The sequence below is a fragment of the Orycteropus afer genome, unplaced genomic scaffold (assembly GCF_000298275.1).
Source record: "Orycteropus afer afer isolate SDZICR_OR568_19922 unplaced genomic scaffold, OryAfe1.0 scaffold00127, whole genome shotgun sequence".
NCBI classification, from domain to species: domain Eukaryota; kingdom Metazoa; phylum Chordata; class Mammalia; order Tubulidentata; family Orycteropodidae; genus Orycteropus; species Orycteropus afer.
In genome coordinates this window covers 6,336,332-6,350,145 of record NW_006921714.1, presented here as the reverse complement: position 1 = coordinate 6,350,145, position 13,814 = coordinate 6,336,332, and the positions used below count along the sequence as shown (strand labels likewise).

The 13,814-nt window shown below is 52.1% G+C and overlaps 1 protein-coding gene across 1 annotated transcript in view; it reads left to right on the top strand.

Annotated features, from left to right (window-relative positions):
• The first annotated feature begins 4,433 nt into the window (after nucleotides 1-4,433).
• The window catches only part of ASB2 (ankyrin repeat and SOCS box containing 2), a 38,349-nt gene continuing 28,968 nt past the window's right edge, over nucleotides 4,434-13,814 (top strand). The window contains exons 1-2 of the mRNA XM_007944514.1: nucleotides 4,434-4,639; nucleotides 12,850-12,954. Coding sequence (XP_007942705.1) covers nucleotides 4,434-4,639; nucleotides 12,850-12,954 — 311 coding nt within the window. The remainder of the gene's footprint in view (nucleotides 4,640-12,849; nucleotides 12,955-13,814) is intronic.

Below are 13,814 nucleotides of genomic sequence, written 5' to 3'. Positions count from 1 at the left end.
AGCAGAATTTGCCTTTGGACAAAAGTAGGGTCCATGGCAACCCCTAAACCAGTCATTGGCCAAAGGGGAGGGATTATCCTATCTGAAACTAACAAAATTGCTGCCTGAACAAAGCCAGGTTCTGCTGTCAAGAATGATAGGGAAAGGCCATTGAGTGAGCAATCAGTGGGTCTACCATGACATATGATGATGAAGGAATACAGCCACCCCTGCAGTGAGCTTTAACTGAGCATTCTATGTACATGAAGCACTGGCCTTGGAAAGATGGTCCAAGGTCAAGTCTGCACCTGAGCTACCAACCTCAACTTAAAAGTTCTAGGAGAGGATTGTGTCTTGGAGGAATCAGGGTAGGCTTTCCAGAAGAGAAGGCACTTGCTCTGAGCACTCAGGGGTGAGAATGGGTTCTGAGGGGTGAGAATGGGTTCTGAGAGCCGAGCGGAGGGAGGTGTGTCAGGAGGGAGTGTTAAATTGGTAAAAACACATCAATGGTATTTGTCCTTTTGTGATTGACTTACTTCACTGAGCATGTTTTCAAGGTCCATCTGTGTTGTATCGGACTTCATTTCCCTTTATGGTCGCCTGTTCTCAAGCTTTGTGTAAATCGAATCATGGATGTATGTTCTGTTACCTGGATTTTTTTGCTCAATGTTGTTTGTGAGATTCTTCCTGCTGGCGTGTGTGGGCTGAGTGCGTCATTTCATTGGTGCACACTATCCACCCCAGGAACGTACCACGATGGATCCACCTGTCCCACTGGACATTCAGATGGACCTTTGGGTAGTTTCCAGGTGCGTTTATTATGAGTAGCAGCTCTAGGAATATTCTCGTCCTTGTCTTTGGGTGCACATTTGTCTTGGTTGTATAGCTAGGAGTGGCATTTCTAGGTCACAGGACCTGTGTATTTCTGCTTTAGCGAACATCACCAGTTTTCCAAAGTGGTTATATGGATTTTGGACTCCCACCAGCGGTGGTGGGAGGTCTGGTCACCCACATCCTCCTTAACACTAGATCCTTCTCATCTTTTATTGGAGCCATCTGGAAGAGCCCTGGTGGCACAGTAGTTAAGTGCATGGCCACTAACTGAAAGGTCAGCAGATGGAACCCCCCCCATCCACTCTGTGGGAGAAAGATGGGGCTGTCTGCTTCTGTGAAGATGTGTATCTTTGGAAATGCTATGGAGCAGTTCTACTCTGTCCTATAGGGTTGTTATGAGTCAACTCCACGGCACTGGGCTTGGTTTTGGTTTGGAGAGTGTAGAGGTATTGCTTTGGGGTTTTCATGTGAATCTCCCCAAACACTAATGAAGCTAAGCACCTCTATTTTTATTTCCTGGCCACTTGGAGATTTTCTTTGTGAAGCATCTGGGCTAGTCCTTTGGGTATCAGTTAATTAGAGAATGCTGCATTGAAACAAAGCACCCCACATAATCATTGATGCCCATGCTCAGGATGACTGTAGACCGATTGTAGACCGGCTGTGCCAGGCCAGCCCTGGCTGGGAGACTCGCCTACAAGCTGCAGGCCCTGCTGGGCTGGGCTCCTCCATGCAGGGTGGGCTCAAGTTGCCCCACATGGGTTCGCCCTGGGGCCGAGGCTGAAGGGGCAGTGACTCGAGAAGGGGACCCTCTTGCTGTTGGCAGAAGAACGAGAGCCATGGTGGGAACAAGCCCCCTGGCACAAGCCCGTGTCAAGTTCCTGCCTGCCTTGTGTCCACCAACATCCATGGGCCAGAGCAAGTCACATGGCTAAGCCCAACATCAGTGGGGAAGAGGGGGATACATTGTGTCTGGGGGTAGGGGTGGGGAGTAAATATTTGCCCAACAAACCAAATTACAGGTATTTTGAAGGTACTTTATAAAAGTCATTACACAACAGAGCCACTGACCTGTAGTCACACTGCAATGGGGCCCTCCCTGGGACTCCCAGGGCCTCTTCTTCTATCATCTTTGCCAGTCAAAGTGAGACTCAGGCTTAGCTGGTTTACTCCTTCCCCTAAAATAGTGAACTCACCAAAGTCCATCTCTCCCTTCAGGCATTTTTTTTCAGAAGAAAACTAAAAAATCAGACCCATTGCTGTGCAGTTGATTTAGATTCATACCAAACCTATAGGACAGAGTAGAACTGCCCATAGGGTTTCCAAGGCAGTCAATCTTTACAGAAGCAGTCTGCCTCATCTGTCTCCTATGGAGCGGCTGGTGGGTTTGAACTGCTGATCTTTTGGTTAGTAGCCAAGCACTTTTAACTACTATACCACCAGTATAGTAGAAGAGATCCATATTTGTGCCCAGTCCAAAGAAAGGTGATCCCACAGAATGTGGAAATTATAGAACAATATCATTAATATCGCACCCAAGTAAGATCTTACTGAAGATAATTCAGAAACGTTTGCAGTAGTATATTGACAGAGAACTTCCAGAGGTTCAAGCTGGATTCAGAAGAGGATGTGGAACAAGGGATATCATAGCTGTTGTCAGATGGATCTTGGCTCAAGGCAAAGAATACCAGAAAGAAGTTTACGTGTGTTTTATTGACTATGCAAAGGTATTTGATTGTGTGGATCATGACAAATTATGGATAACATTGAGAAGAATGGGAATTCCCAAGCACTTGATTGTACTCATGAGGAATCTGTACCTTGACCAGGAGGCTGTCGTTCGAACAGAACAAGGGGACACTACATGGTTTAAAATCAAGAAGGGAGTGTGTCAGGGTTGTATTCTTTCTCCACACTTATTCAATCTATATGCTGAGCAAATAATCCGAGAAGCTGGACTATATGAAGAAAAATGTGGTATCAGGATTGGAGGAAGAATCATTAACAACCTGAGATATGCAGACGATACAACTTTGCTTGCTGAAAGTGAGGATGACTTAAGGCACCTACTGATGAAGGTTGAAGAATACAGTCTGCAGTATGGATTACATCTCAACATAAAGAAAACAAAAATCCTCACAACTGGACCAATGAGCAGCATCACAATAAATGGAGAGAAGATTGAGGTTGTCAAAGAATTCACGTTGCTTGGTTCTACAATCGACGCCAATGGAAGGAGCAGTCAGGACATTAGACGACGTGTAGCATTGGGAAAGTCAACTGCGAAGGAACTGTATCAAGTGCTGAGGAGCAAGGATATCTCCTTGAGGACTAAGGTGAGCCTAACACAAGCCATGATGTTTCCAATCGCCTGGTATGCATGTGAGAGCTGGACAATGAATAAGGAAGACCGAAGAAGAGTTGATGCTTTTGAGTTGTGGTGCTGGCGAAGAATGCTGAAAGTACCATGGACTGCTAAAAGAACTAACAGATCTGTCCTGGAGGAAGTGCAGCCAGAATGTTCCTTGGAAGCAAGAATGGCCAGACTTCATCTCACCTATTTTGGTCATGTTGTAAGAAGGGACCATTCCCTGGAGAAGGAAGTCATGCTTGGTAGGGTGGAGGGTCGACGAAAGAGGGGGAGGCCTTCAACAAGATGGATTGACATGGTGGCTGCGATGATGGGCTCAAGTATAGCAGGGATTGTGGGGCTGGTGCAGGATCAGGCAGTGTTTCGTTTTGCTGTGCATGGGGTGGCCATGAGTTGGAAACGACTCGACGGCACTTAACAACAACAACAACATACCACCAGTGCTCCTTTTTTTTTTTTTTTAAAGAAGAAAGTCCCCGGAATTAACGTGGCAAGTCATTAATGATTGATTTTGCCATCTCAAGCCATGAGCTTGTGTCTGATTCCTCTCTAGTATTTTCAGCCTCAGCCCAATGCAGAGAAGTGGGGAAACGTCAGGAGAGGGTGGTGTTGAATGACTGGAATAAAAGAAGGTGAACACTGCTGTGTAAGCTCCAAAAAGCAGGGATTTTTATCTGTTGGGATTTTTGTTTCCAGTGCTTAAAAGAGTGCCTGACACAGAGCAGGTACTCAACAAATACAGGCAATGGGTATAAGCAAAGGTGAACACATAGGTGGCTGTCTGGAGTGGAAAGACGAATGGGTGGATAGTTGGTGGAATGGATGGTAGGTGGATGGATGAGAGGATGACTATATGGATGGGTGGGTGTGTGGAGAGATGGATGGATGAGAAGATGAATAAATACGCGGATGAGCGGAGGCTGGAAGCTTGGGTGGTGGGATAGATGAATGAATTGGTAGGCAGATGGGTAGATGAATGGAAGGATGGATGAGAACATGGTTAGATGACTGAGTGGACTGGGATTAGATGAGTAAATGGATGGATAGGTACATGGGTGAGTAAATGGGAAGATGGATGAATGAGTGGGTTTGATGGCTCATATGGCCAAATGAATGAATCAAAGAACAAACCTGTGATTGCTACATCTACAAGACCATTGGTGACCAGGATAGCTTTGATCTCCTCACAGGGTGTCCTGATTTGCTGCTTTCTCCCCGTGCTGGAGGCCGGGGTGAGAGGTCGAAGAGGATGGCCACCAAGATCAGTGCCCGTGGCAGACAGGGTACCATTGGGCATGAGGAGTACAGCCTGTACAGTGGTCTGAGTGAGGATGAGCTGGTCCAGATGGCCATCGAGCAGAGCCTGGCTGACAAGACGGGAGGCCCCAGCACTGCCGAGGCTGCCGCGTCTGCTCGTGCCAACCGCCAACCTGCCCATTTCTACCCGTGGACCAGGTGAGCTAGTGAGGCCAAGGAGGGGAGCTGGGTTTCAGGTCTTTGCCGCCCGGGACATCCATAGGAGCAGATACAATAACTGGTAATATAAAAATCAGTTAGCCCAGTGTCCAGGGTGCAGCTAACCAACTTCATGCTTTACAATGACTCTCTTTCTTGAGCTCTGGCTGTGCCAAGTCCTGTGTTAGCTGCTGTGCATACCTGTCTCATTGAATCCTCTTAGAGACGCTCCAGGCAGCCACCATGCTATAATTTCACGTTACAGACAAGGACACTGAAGCTCAAAGGGGCTAAGCAACTTGTCCAACATCACACAGCTCATAGGTGATGCTGCAGAGGCCGGAACTGTCCGGCTCCAAAGACCAGGCTCTTGTCCTACACCACTGGCTTCATGTGTGAATGAGGTGGGGCTGATGTTTTGGGTCCTGCCAGCGCTTCCAATCCTATCCACGTGGTCTCCCTGGGAAAACATTCCGGGGAAGCAAAGGACATCTGCCCCGGAAAGCCTGGGCAGGAAGGCCCTTTGGCCAGGGGCTCCCCCGTCTCAGCCCCACCCATCATCTCAGCCCCAGGACTAGCTAGACCAGTGCCAGCCAATAGAAATGACGGCTGCAACCCACATGCACAATTTAAAATTTTCTATCCCACCACCTGCAGTTGCCACCCAGTCCGTCTGACTCATGGAGCCCCGTGTTTCAGCAGAACTGTGACCCGTGGGGTTCTCGAAGGCTGATGTTTCAGAAGGACAGTCAGGCCTTTTTTCTGAGCCACCTCTGGTGGACTCGAGCCCCCAACCATTCAGGTAGCAGCCGAGCTCGTTAACCAGGTACACCACTCGGGGACTCCGAAATATTCTCTGCCACGTTAGAAAAATGTGAAAACTAACAGGTGGAATTGATTTTAATTGTACATTTTCTTTACTCCAGTATATATAATAATATACTGATAATATATCCAGAATATTATCATTCCCACATGTGATCAATGTGAAAAATTAGTAATGAGATTGTCACATGCTTTTTTTTCACATGATGTCTTTGAAATCTAGTGTGTGTTTAATACTCACCTGGACAAGACCAAACCTGTTGCTGTTATGTTGATTCTGACTCATGGTGTCCCATAGGACAGAGTGGAACTGCCCCATTGGGTTTCCAAGGCTGTAGCTATTAGGGAAGCAGACTGCCCCCTTTCTCCGGAGCAGCAGCTAGCGGATTTGAACTGCTGACCTTTTAGTTAGCAGGCAAGTGCTTAACCACGGAGCCACCAGGGCTCCTTTTTCTACTCACAGCACATCTCAGTTTGGACCAGCTGTATTTCAAATGCTCACTAGTTCCATGTGGCCAGTGGCTACTGTGTCAGACAGCTCAGACCTGGAAGACACTTTCTTTGTAGGAAGTAGGAGTCAGAGAGGGATTAAGTGTTTTATACTAAAATACTTTTAGAAAAGAAAGATATGAATTAAAAAAAAAAATGCTTTTGCTCATCATTGAGCCGAGGTCATGTGTATTTGGTCTTGCCCAGGGATGTGGGCCTCAAATCTCATTGTCTCCAGCAGCCAACTAACTCCCTGTGTGACCTTGGGCAAGTCACTTAACCTCTCTGAACCTCAGATTCCTTCTCTGGGAATAATAATAATAATATCAATAAACGCATTGTTTCCAATGTCCAGACACAGTTGACAGGGGATGAAGGTGGGTGATAGTGCATCCCAGCTGTGTCCCCTGATGAAACCTACCAGGGTTCTTCCCAAGTGACACTGTCCCTTGGTCAGGCCGGACCACCTCTGCCAGGTAGGCTGGACAAAGACCTGGGGATGTCCAGAGCTGAGGAGGCCCGTCCAGATGGTAAGGCAGCAGCATCCATGGGCGGCTAGAAGGAGGATGAGCCCACAGGCCCTGAGCTGCACTGAAGGTGTCCCATTCTGCAGTCTAATCAGAAACTGAAACCTGGAGCCAAGGACATGGTTCGTGTGGCCTGTGCTGAGAGGGTCCTGGTTCCTGTTCCGGGCAGTTCAGCTGAAGTCAGACCACAGGTTCCTCTTTCTCAGGAGGGGATCTGATTGAGATAATGGCATCTTGCCTGAGAAGACACACAGCCAGCACTTTCCCCAGGACCTGCAGTAGTAGCCAGTACGTCCCCTGGGCATTGTAGCTCCTTGGCTTAGGAGCACCCCAGAGCCCTGAGGACCCTTAAAAACATTGGAGCTGAGTGTCCCTTGTGGCCTAAACCTTGACCCCCTCCTACATTTTGTGGGCAGCACAGGGGACCCTGAGTGGGGCATTTATCCAGCCTCCTGGGAACAAAGTGCCCACAGAGAAATGCAGTGACTTATCGCAGGTCACACCGCCTTCACTCAAGACCCAGGCACTGAGAGTCTCAGAGAGGAGGACACAGCATGTGGCTTCCCACTCTCCATGTGCCCTGACACTCCCCAAGTTCGGTTCTGCCCTTTTGCCTCTGGAAGCAGGCAGTGCTTGGGCCCTGCTGGGCAAGCAGACCCCCTGAATGTGATTTCTAAAGGCAGTTCTCCCCCTCTTGGCCCTTCCTCCTTCTCCTCCCCCAGGTGCATGCTGTGCACTTCCCCTGGGCCAGCAAACATCAGTTCCCTTCATGTTTATAACAGGCTCCCATTGAGAACATACCCATTTCACAGATGTAAACACGTGCCGGCAGAAGCAGAGGCAGAGGCAGGGAGGGACCCAGGTCTACCCAACTCTGAAACTCAGATGCTTAGCCAGGTTCTGTGGACTCTGCAAAAACCCTTTTCTGTTTCCGGGGTTTTGGTCTCATTACATCTGCCTCCCACCCACGGAGGTCTGGGGGTGCAAAGGCATGCGCCACACGCACTTGTGATCTCCTCTGCCCAGACACAGCATCACAGGGAGGACGGGATCTTGGCAAAGTCCTGGTTCACTGTTCCCATCGTTGTCAGGCAAAGAGGTGCAGAGGGGTCCCGGGGGCTCCACGTGGCCGGCTCCTTCTCCTCCTGCAGCTTCATGCAAACTCCTCAGAGTCCAGCCGCCCACCCTCCTAGGCCACGTGGGTCACCCCTTCCTCCTTGCCGTCTTGTTTCCTTCATGGCCCTGACCCCGACAATTTAGAATTTTTATTCATTTCCATCTGTTTCATCATTACATGGGAAGCCCCTTGAGGGTAGGGACCTCATGGGTCTGCCTCCCTGTGTAGCGTCGTGCCTAGTACAGGACCTGATCCATAGCAAAAGCCATATAGCCATCTGTGAATGAATACATGGGCAAATGAAGGGAGGACTGAAGGGGCAGCAGAGTCAAAGTGGAGAGAGAAGTGGGTTTGGGGTTCAAATCCTTCCTCTGTCATTTATTGGCTGTGCAACCTTAGGTAAGTTACTTTATCTTTCTGAACTCCAACAGCCTCCTCTCTAAAATGGCAATGACAGATAGTTGTCTTGCCTGCCTTGCAGTGTTCTTGTGGAAAGCAAATAAGATGCGGTAGGGGCTGAAGCCTCCCTTAGCCCCTGCAGCGCGAGTGGACTCCCCCCACCACTTCCCTCCTGCCCATCTGTGTGACTGTCTCTGCTTCCCAGACAGGCTTACCTGCCACCTTGGGCAGGCACAGTCTGGCCTGCTGACAGTGCCCCAGCTATACTGTGATCTCCATGGGGTTGTAGATAATATTCACCATTGCATCCTTCAGGCCCAGCAAAGAGCCTGGCTCATTCTAGGTGCCTAGTAAATGCTTTTAGGCAAATAAGTGCATTTGAGCCAATACAAGGCTCTGAGAATGAACCTGACTGCTATCATCTGTGGCCACGCTGGCGACTGTGGACTTAAGGTCAACTGAGGCTTTGAGATCCTAGAAATGAAAGCCAGTCAGCAATCCGAAGATAATAGAATGTCTGCTCTTGAAGCCATTTTGCAATTGCTTCTCTCCCACCCCAATGTAAGGGACAACATTTGAAACATACATGGGGATCACTTGCCAACCTTGGCCTGCTGAGGACTCCCCAAAAGACAGACCTAGTTTTGTGTCCCATGAAGAAACAGGACCCATGCACCCATGAAGCAGGGAGCCCCCAGCTACCCCAGCTGGACGAGTCAGAATGGGCTCAGGAAGCTGGGACTTTGTACTCTTTAAACTTCTGCATTTTATTTATGGTTACATTTCTAAGAAGACAAAACAGGGAAAGATGAAGCAGCCACTTGGTTAGGCTAATTGCGCACAGCAGCAACAGTGCAGCTCCAGCCACCCCCCATGACTGTGCCCTCGTAACCTGGCACTGGGATGGCAATCACCTGGGCCCTGCCCTCCCCAGGCTCACAGTTCGTGGGGGTCAAGGTAAAGGCCCAGAGGTATGTGATGACCCACAGGAAAAGTGTAACAATGGGATCACTGCAGCTTCAGAGGAGAGACGCAGAGAGGGGCGATTACTTAGTTGAGGAGATGGGCTTTGCAGAACGAATAGGAGTTTGCCAAGTAGACTGGAGGAAGCAAACATCTTTGGGCCTCAGTTTCCTCCTGTCCTTCACAGAGGAGGCTGGCGGATGGAATGAGCGCCTATGTGCAATGTGCCTGCAGCACAGGTGGGAAGGCAGAAGTTGCCGCAGCATAAGAACTCTGTTTTTCTCAACATGCGACTCCCCTTACACAGGCCTGGAGGGATGGACTGGTCAGTGGGTGAAGGGGAAGCAGAACCCTTGTGGGTGGGAGGTTGAGTCCAGAGACCCTGCAGGAATGGGGACCGGGCTTGGCTATCCACCGTCAGCCCCTCCCTTCTCTACCCAAGAGCACAGGGGCTGGTTGTCCAACAATTGAGACCTCGGCACGAGACCATGTAACAGCAACACCAGCACATGCGGTTTTACCCCTTGGGAGGGCTCTGCTTTGTTTTTCACTCAGGTACATTTTTCATTAAAATTTGTTGCATTCTTACTGGGCACCGGGCACTGTACTCTTGACACCTGTGTGCGTCACAGGGTAGGTGTGAAACCAGAGGAGGGGAGAGGTGTGAGGATGCTGGCACACGGTGGGCTCAGAGGAGACTCTCCTATTTGGTAACCCCTTCCCTGCTGAGATGCCTGCTGTGTCGGTATTCAGCCCAGTTCCCCTGCCTTCCTGGGCTGGCCTGGGGTCCTGACCGACTCAGATAAGCAGCCCATCTGTTGGCTCCCCCAGGGCCTGGGGGCGATGTCACCTCAGCCCTGCTCATCATTCTCACTGAGCCTGAGCTGGGCTGGTTCTGAAGCTGGGGACCAGTGGGACTCCAGGACTGGAGAGATGGTGAAACTGGGCTGGGCTGCATGCCTACCCCCAGACCTTCTGCTGACACCCACAGCCCACAGGCTGGGCCCCACCTGGGCCTCTTGCAGGGCATGACCTGAGCCCATGTCCTGCCCCAGCCTCTCACCTCTGATGATTCAGCCTGTGGGTTACTCTGCTGGGAATTCCCCTGCTCGGGGCCTCCGGGGGAAGTGAGGCCTCCAGCTTCCATCGGAAAGTTCACGGTTCCAGCTCGGAGACTCTCACAGCTCAGTAACTGAGCCGTCACCCCCTGGCCCCCAAACCAAGTTAATGCCCCCTCAATTTCCATGCTCCTGGGCCTCCTCCCCTACAGCTCTTTGGTTGTGTGTCCTTGACCCCCACTCTACTGGCCTGTGAGCATCCCAAGGACCCGAAAAAGAAGTGTTGTAGGGGTCTTCGTGGCCAGCTCCTGGGCCAGGGCTGGGTGCCCAGTAGGAGCTGGAATAACTTTACCAAATCAAATTCAATCTCTGTTTCTTCAACTGCAAAATGGGAAGAGTTCCCCTCCCCCAGCCTCCACAGACAGTGGGGAGGATGGAAGTGAGGCGCCGTTTGGACTGGCTTTGTGAGCGCTGGCCCAGCATGGACTTGCTGGGATGTTGCTGCCAGCATCTTGTCACTTACCCCCATCAGCCTCCCTGCTGCTGCCGCCGCCAGGGTTGTTATTATGAGATAGGTCCTAGTTTGGGGTGGGGTGGTGGGTTTTCACCAGGGCCTATTGTCTTCCTGGGGCAGTGGAGGGTCAGTGATGCAATTCCTGCCTTCCATGGAGGAACCTGCCCCCAAGATGGCTTTGGTTCCTGGCCAATGAACTTCAAGCATAGCCACCAGCCATCTGTCACTGGAGGCTTGCATGCTCTGTGATGCTGAACAGGGGAGCTTCCAGAGTAAGACAGACTAGGAGGAAAGGCCTGGGAACCTACTTCTGAAAGTCAGCCATGGACACCTTATGGGTCACAATGGTCCAGTCTGCAGCCCATCGTGGGGAGGGCACAGGACCAGGCAGTGTTTTGTTCTGTTTGTTGTGTATAAGGTTGCCATGAGTCTGGACCAATCTGATGCAACTAACAACAAAGTTGCCTAAAAACATCCTAACCACAATAAGCAATCAGGGTCCCTGAGTGGACAACAGTGAAGGTGGCCAAGACCCAAGGATCACAGGGGTAAAAGCCCCCAAGGACCTTGTTAAGGCTGTCTGGCTGGTGAGTGCCGAGGGTGGCTGGTCCCAGGCCTGCCCGCCCTGGTGCTCACACTAGGCCCTTTCCCCTCGGGTGCAGGGAGCTTGGACAACCAATCAGTATTCCCAGGGGGCCTGGGGGAAGCTCTAGTATGGCTTGCCTCACCCCCCGACCCCAGAACAGCACTGGTGTGTCCTTGGGCACCTGGGTTTCCCATTCAAGTTCATTTCTGCATCAGCCCCACAGCTACCAAACTAGCCAGGCACCCACTGGTCGGGTCTTGGCTCCCCATTTTACAAATGAGGACAATGAAGCCCCAGGAGGCTTGTTTGAAGTCTCGGGCCTGTGAATTTGTATGCTATAGACCTGGAGAGAGGATCCCAAGGAGCAGGGAAGATGGAGGGTCTGCGCCTTCACGCTGTCCAGGCTCACCCGCAGGCTGCCTGTGGCCCTGGGCAGTTCCTTATCGTCTCTGGGCCCCAGTCTGCTGTCTGCAAAAGGGCAGTGACATCAGCCCCACCTCCTAGGGGGGCTGTGAGGATTAATGCATGAAAGAACCTTGGGTGCTCAGTGAAGGTAGCAACAGTGACAACCATGATAATGGAGGTGGTCAGGCCTGGAGCCAGCCTACAATGGGCCAAAGCAAGGACTCAAGGTGTCCTCCCTTCTCTCTCTGCCTCTCCACCACCCCATGGCCCTCTGTGGGTGTCCATAAATCTACGGGTTCTGGCCTGTCCTAGGAGAATGTGGGTCCTTCCCAGGTCATAGTCTCAGCACAGCCATGCTGCCTGTCACCAGCACTGTTAATTTCCAACCCTCCAGGGTCTCCCAAGAGCATGCAAAGGATGGCTGGGTCTGTTGGGGTGTAGACAGCCAGGGCCTGACCCTGCTGGGTGAGGGGCTGGCAAGGGCCACATGCCAGCTCTCACCTAGATTCTGTGTGGCTGCCACGCCTCTATCCTTACTGCAGCCTGATTGGGTGGGCGTGGGGCACTGAGGGCCAGCAAAGTGCCATGGACAGTGAAAGGTGGTGAGCACGCCCTGTGCCCCACTCTTCACTGAGCCTTCCTACCACTTACTCATGCAGGTCTCACCCGGGCCTGCCTGCCAGGGGCTGAGTATAGAGTTCAACCCACCCAAGGTCACCTGCTGGGCAGTGCCAGAGCCTGGGTTTGAATCTGTGTCCACCCACAGCCCTGGCCCTGGCTGGCTTCCTCCTCACCCTCTAGCTGTGACCTTCATATCATTTGTTCTGGCCTTTTGTGGTAGGGGCTTGATCCTCTAATGAGGAGTTGGTGAGGTTGGGTGGGGGCACGGATGTGGCTTGTCCTCCTACCCCTGGCCTTCCAGGTGTCTCTTGTCTAGTCCCGAGACTGGGGCCCATTCACTGTGTGGGCCCTGCAGTCGACCACTTCTCACATTCTCCCAGGGTGAAGAATGTCACCTTGCCTCGTATCTGCCTCCTGTGTGGTTGGCTGGGGAAGGGGACTGAGGGGGGGGGATGAGGTTAACCTCACTGTTGTCTTATATGGTCATTTAACTCTCCCAGGGCTTCCTCCAAGGGCCAAAAATAATCCGCAGACAGCAGCTGTGTCCACCACGCAGGGAGGACGCGGCCATCTGCTCTGGTGCAGGGCCCGCATCTGCCTGTCTGCCCCCCTCTCCCCAGCGCTCCCCGCGCCTGCCTCCAGCCATGACCCGCTTCTCCTATGCAGAGTATTTTTCCCTCTTTCATTCCTGGCCTCTGCCCTCCAGGTCCACTGTGCCGCCCGAGAGCTCGCCGGCCCCGGCCCCCATGGGCTTGTTCCAAGGGGTCATGCAGAAATACAACCGCAGCTTGTTGAAGGCCTCCCAGCCAGTGTAAGTGACCCTCACCCCTCCCGGGACCGTCCGAGCTCACTCCCTCAGTTGGGCTTGCAGTGGGGTAGGAAGTGGCCCCCGGCCTCCAGAAAGGCATGACACCGAGGGGGCCCTCCCAGGCCAGCCCCTTCCAGGTGTGTTTCCCTGAGACCCAGCTGCCCCTGCTGAGCTGGCACGGTGGCCACAGACCCTGCCTCAGTGAGCACCGGCCAGCTGTGGTTCTCCCTCCAATTTCCTGAGTGGGGCCTGGGAGCTGGAACAACCCTGTGGGCTCTGCATGTGGGGATCAGCAAGAGGCAGGGCCAGCAGAGTTCAGACCAAAGCTGAGGGCTTGTCACACCCCTGTCACCCTTGTCTCCCTGTCCCCACACAACTGGTCAGGATATCTGAGTATATGTTTTGCTTTGTGGTCTTTCTGTGCTAAGTGCCAGGGATTCTCATGGGCCCGGAAACAGTCAGAGCTGGAGGAGAGAATCTGTTGGGCTGGCCCTGAGGTGCTGGGCTAGTCTGGTTCTTTGAAAATGGCCCCAGCCTGTTCCTTTCTCCTCTCTTCCACTCGGCCCCAGAAACAGCTAAGAGCAAAAGGGGGGTGTCACCCCGAGACCCCTCTTCCTTGCTCAGCTATGTTGCAGATGGGGAGGGGCCTGGCCAATGCTCTGCTCTCCTCCTCCGCCCTTGTGGCCCTCCATTCTCTGGGCCCCTGCTGCTGCAGGTGGAACTGACAGTCTAGGAAGGGGGACCCAGGTCTGGTCTCCACACTGCTGCCACCTCCGGTGTGATGTCCAGTGAGTCGCTGGTCCTCTCTGAGTCCCCCTTCTTGTGAGGCAAGGCTGGAAGGGACAAAGTGGCCTCCCGGGTCC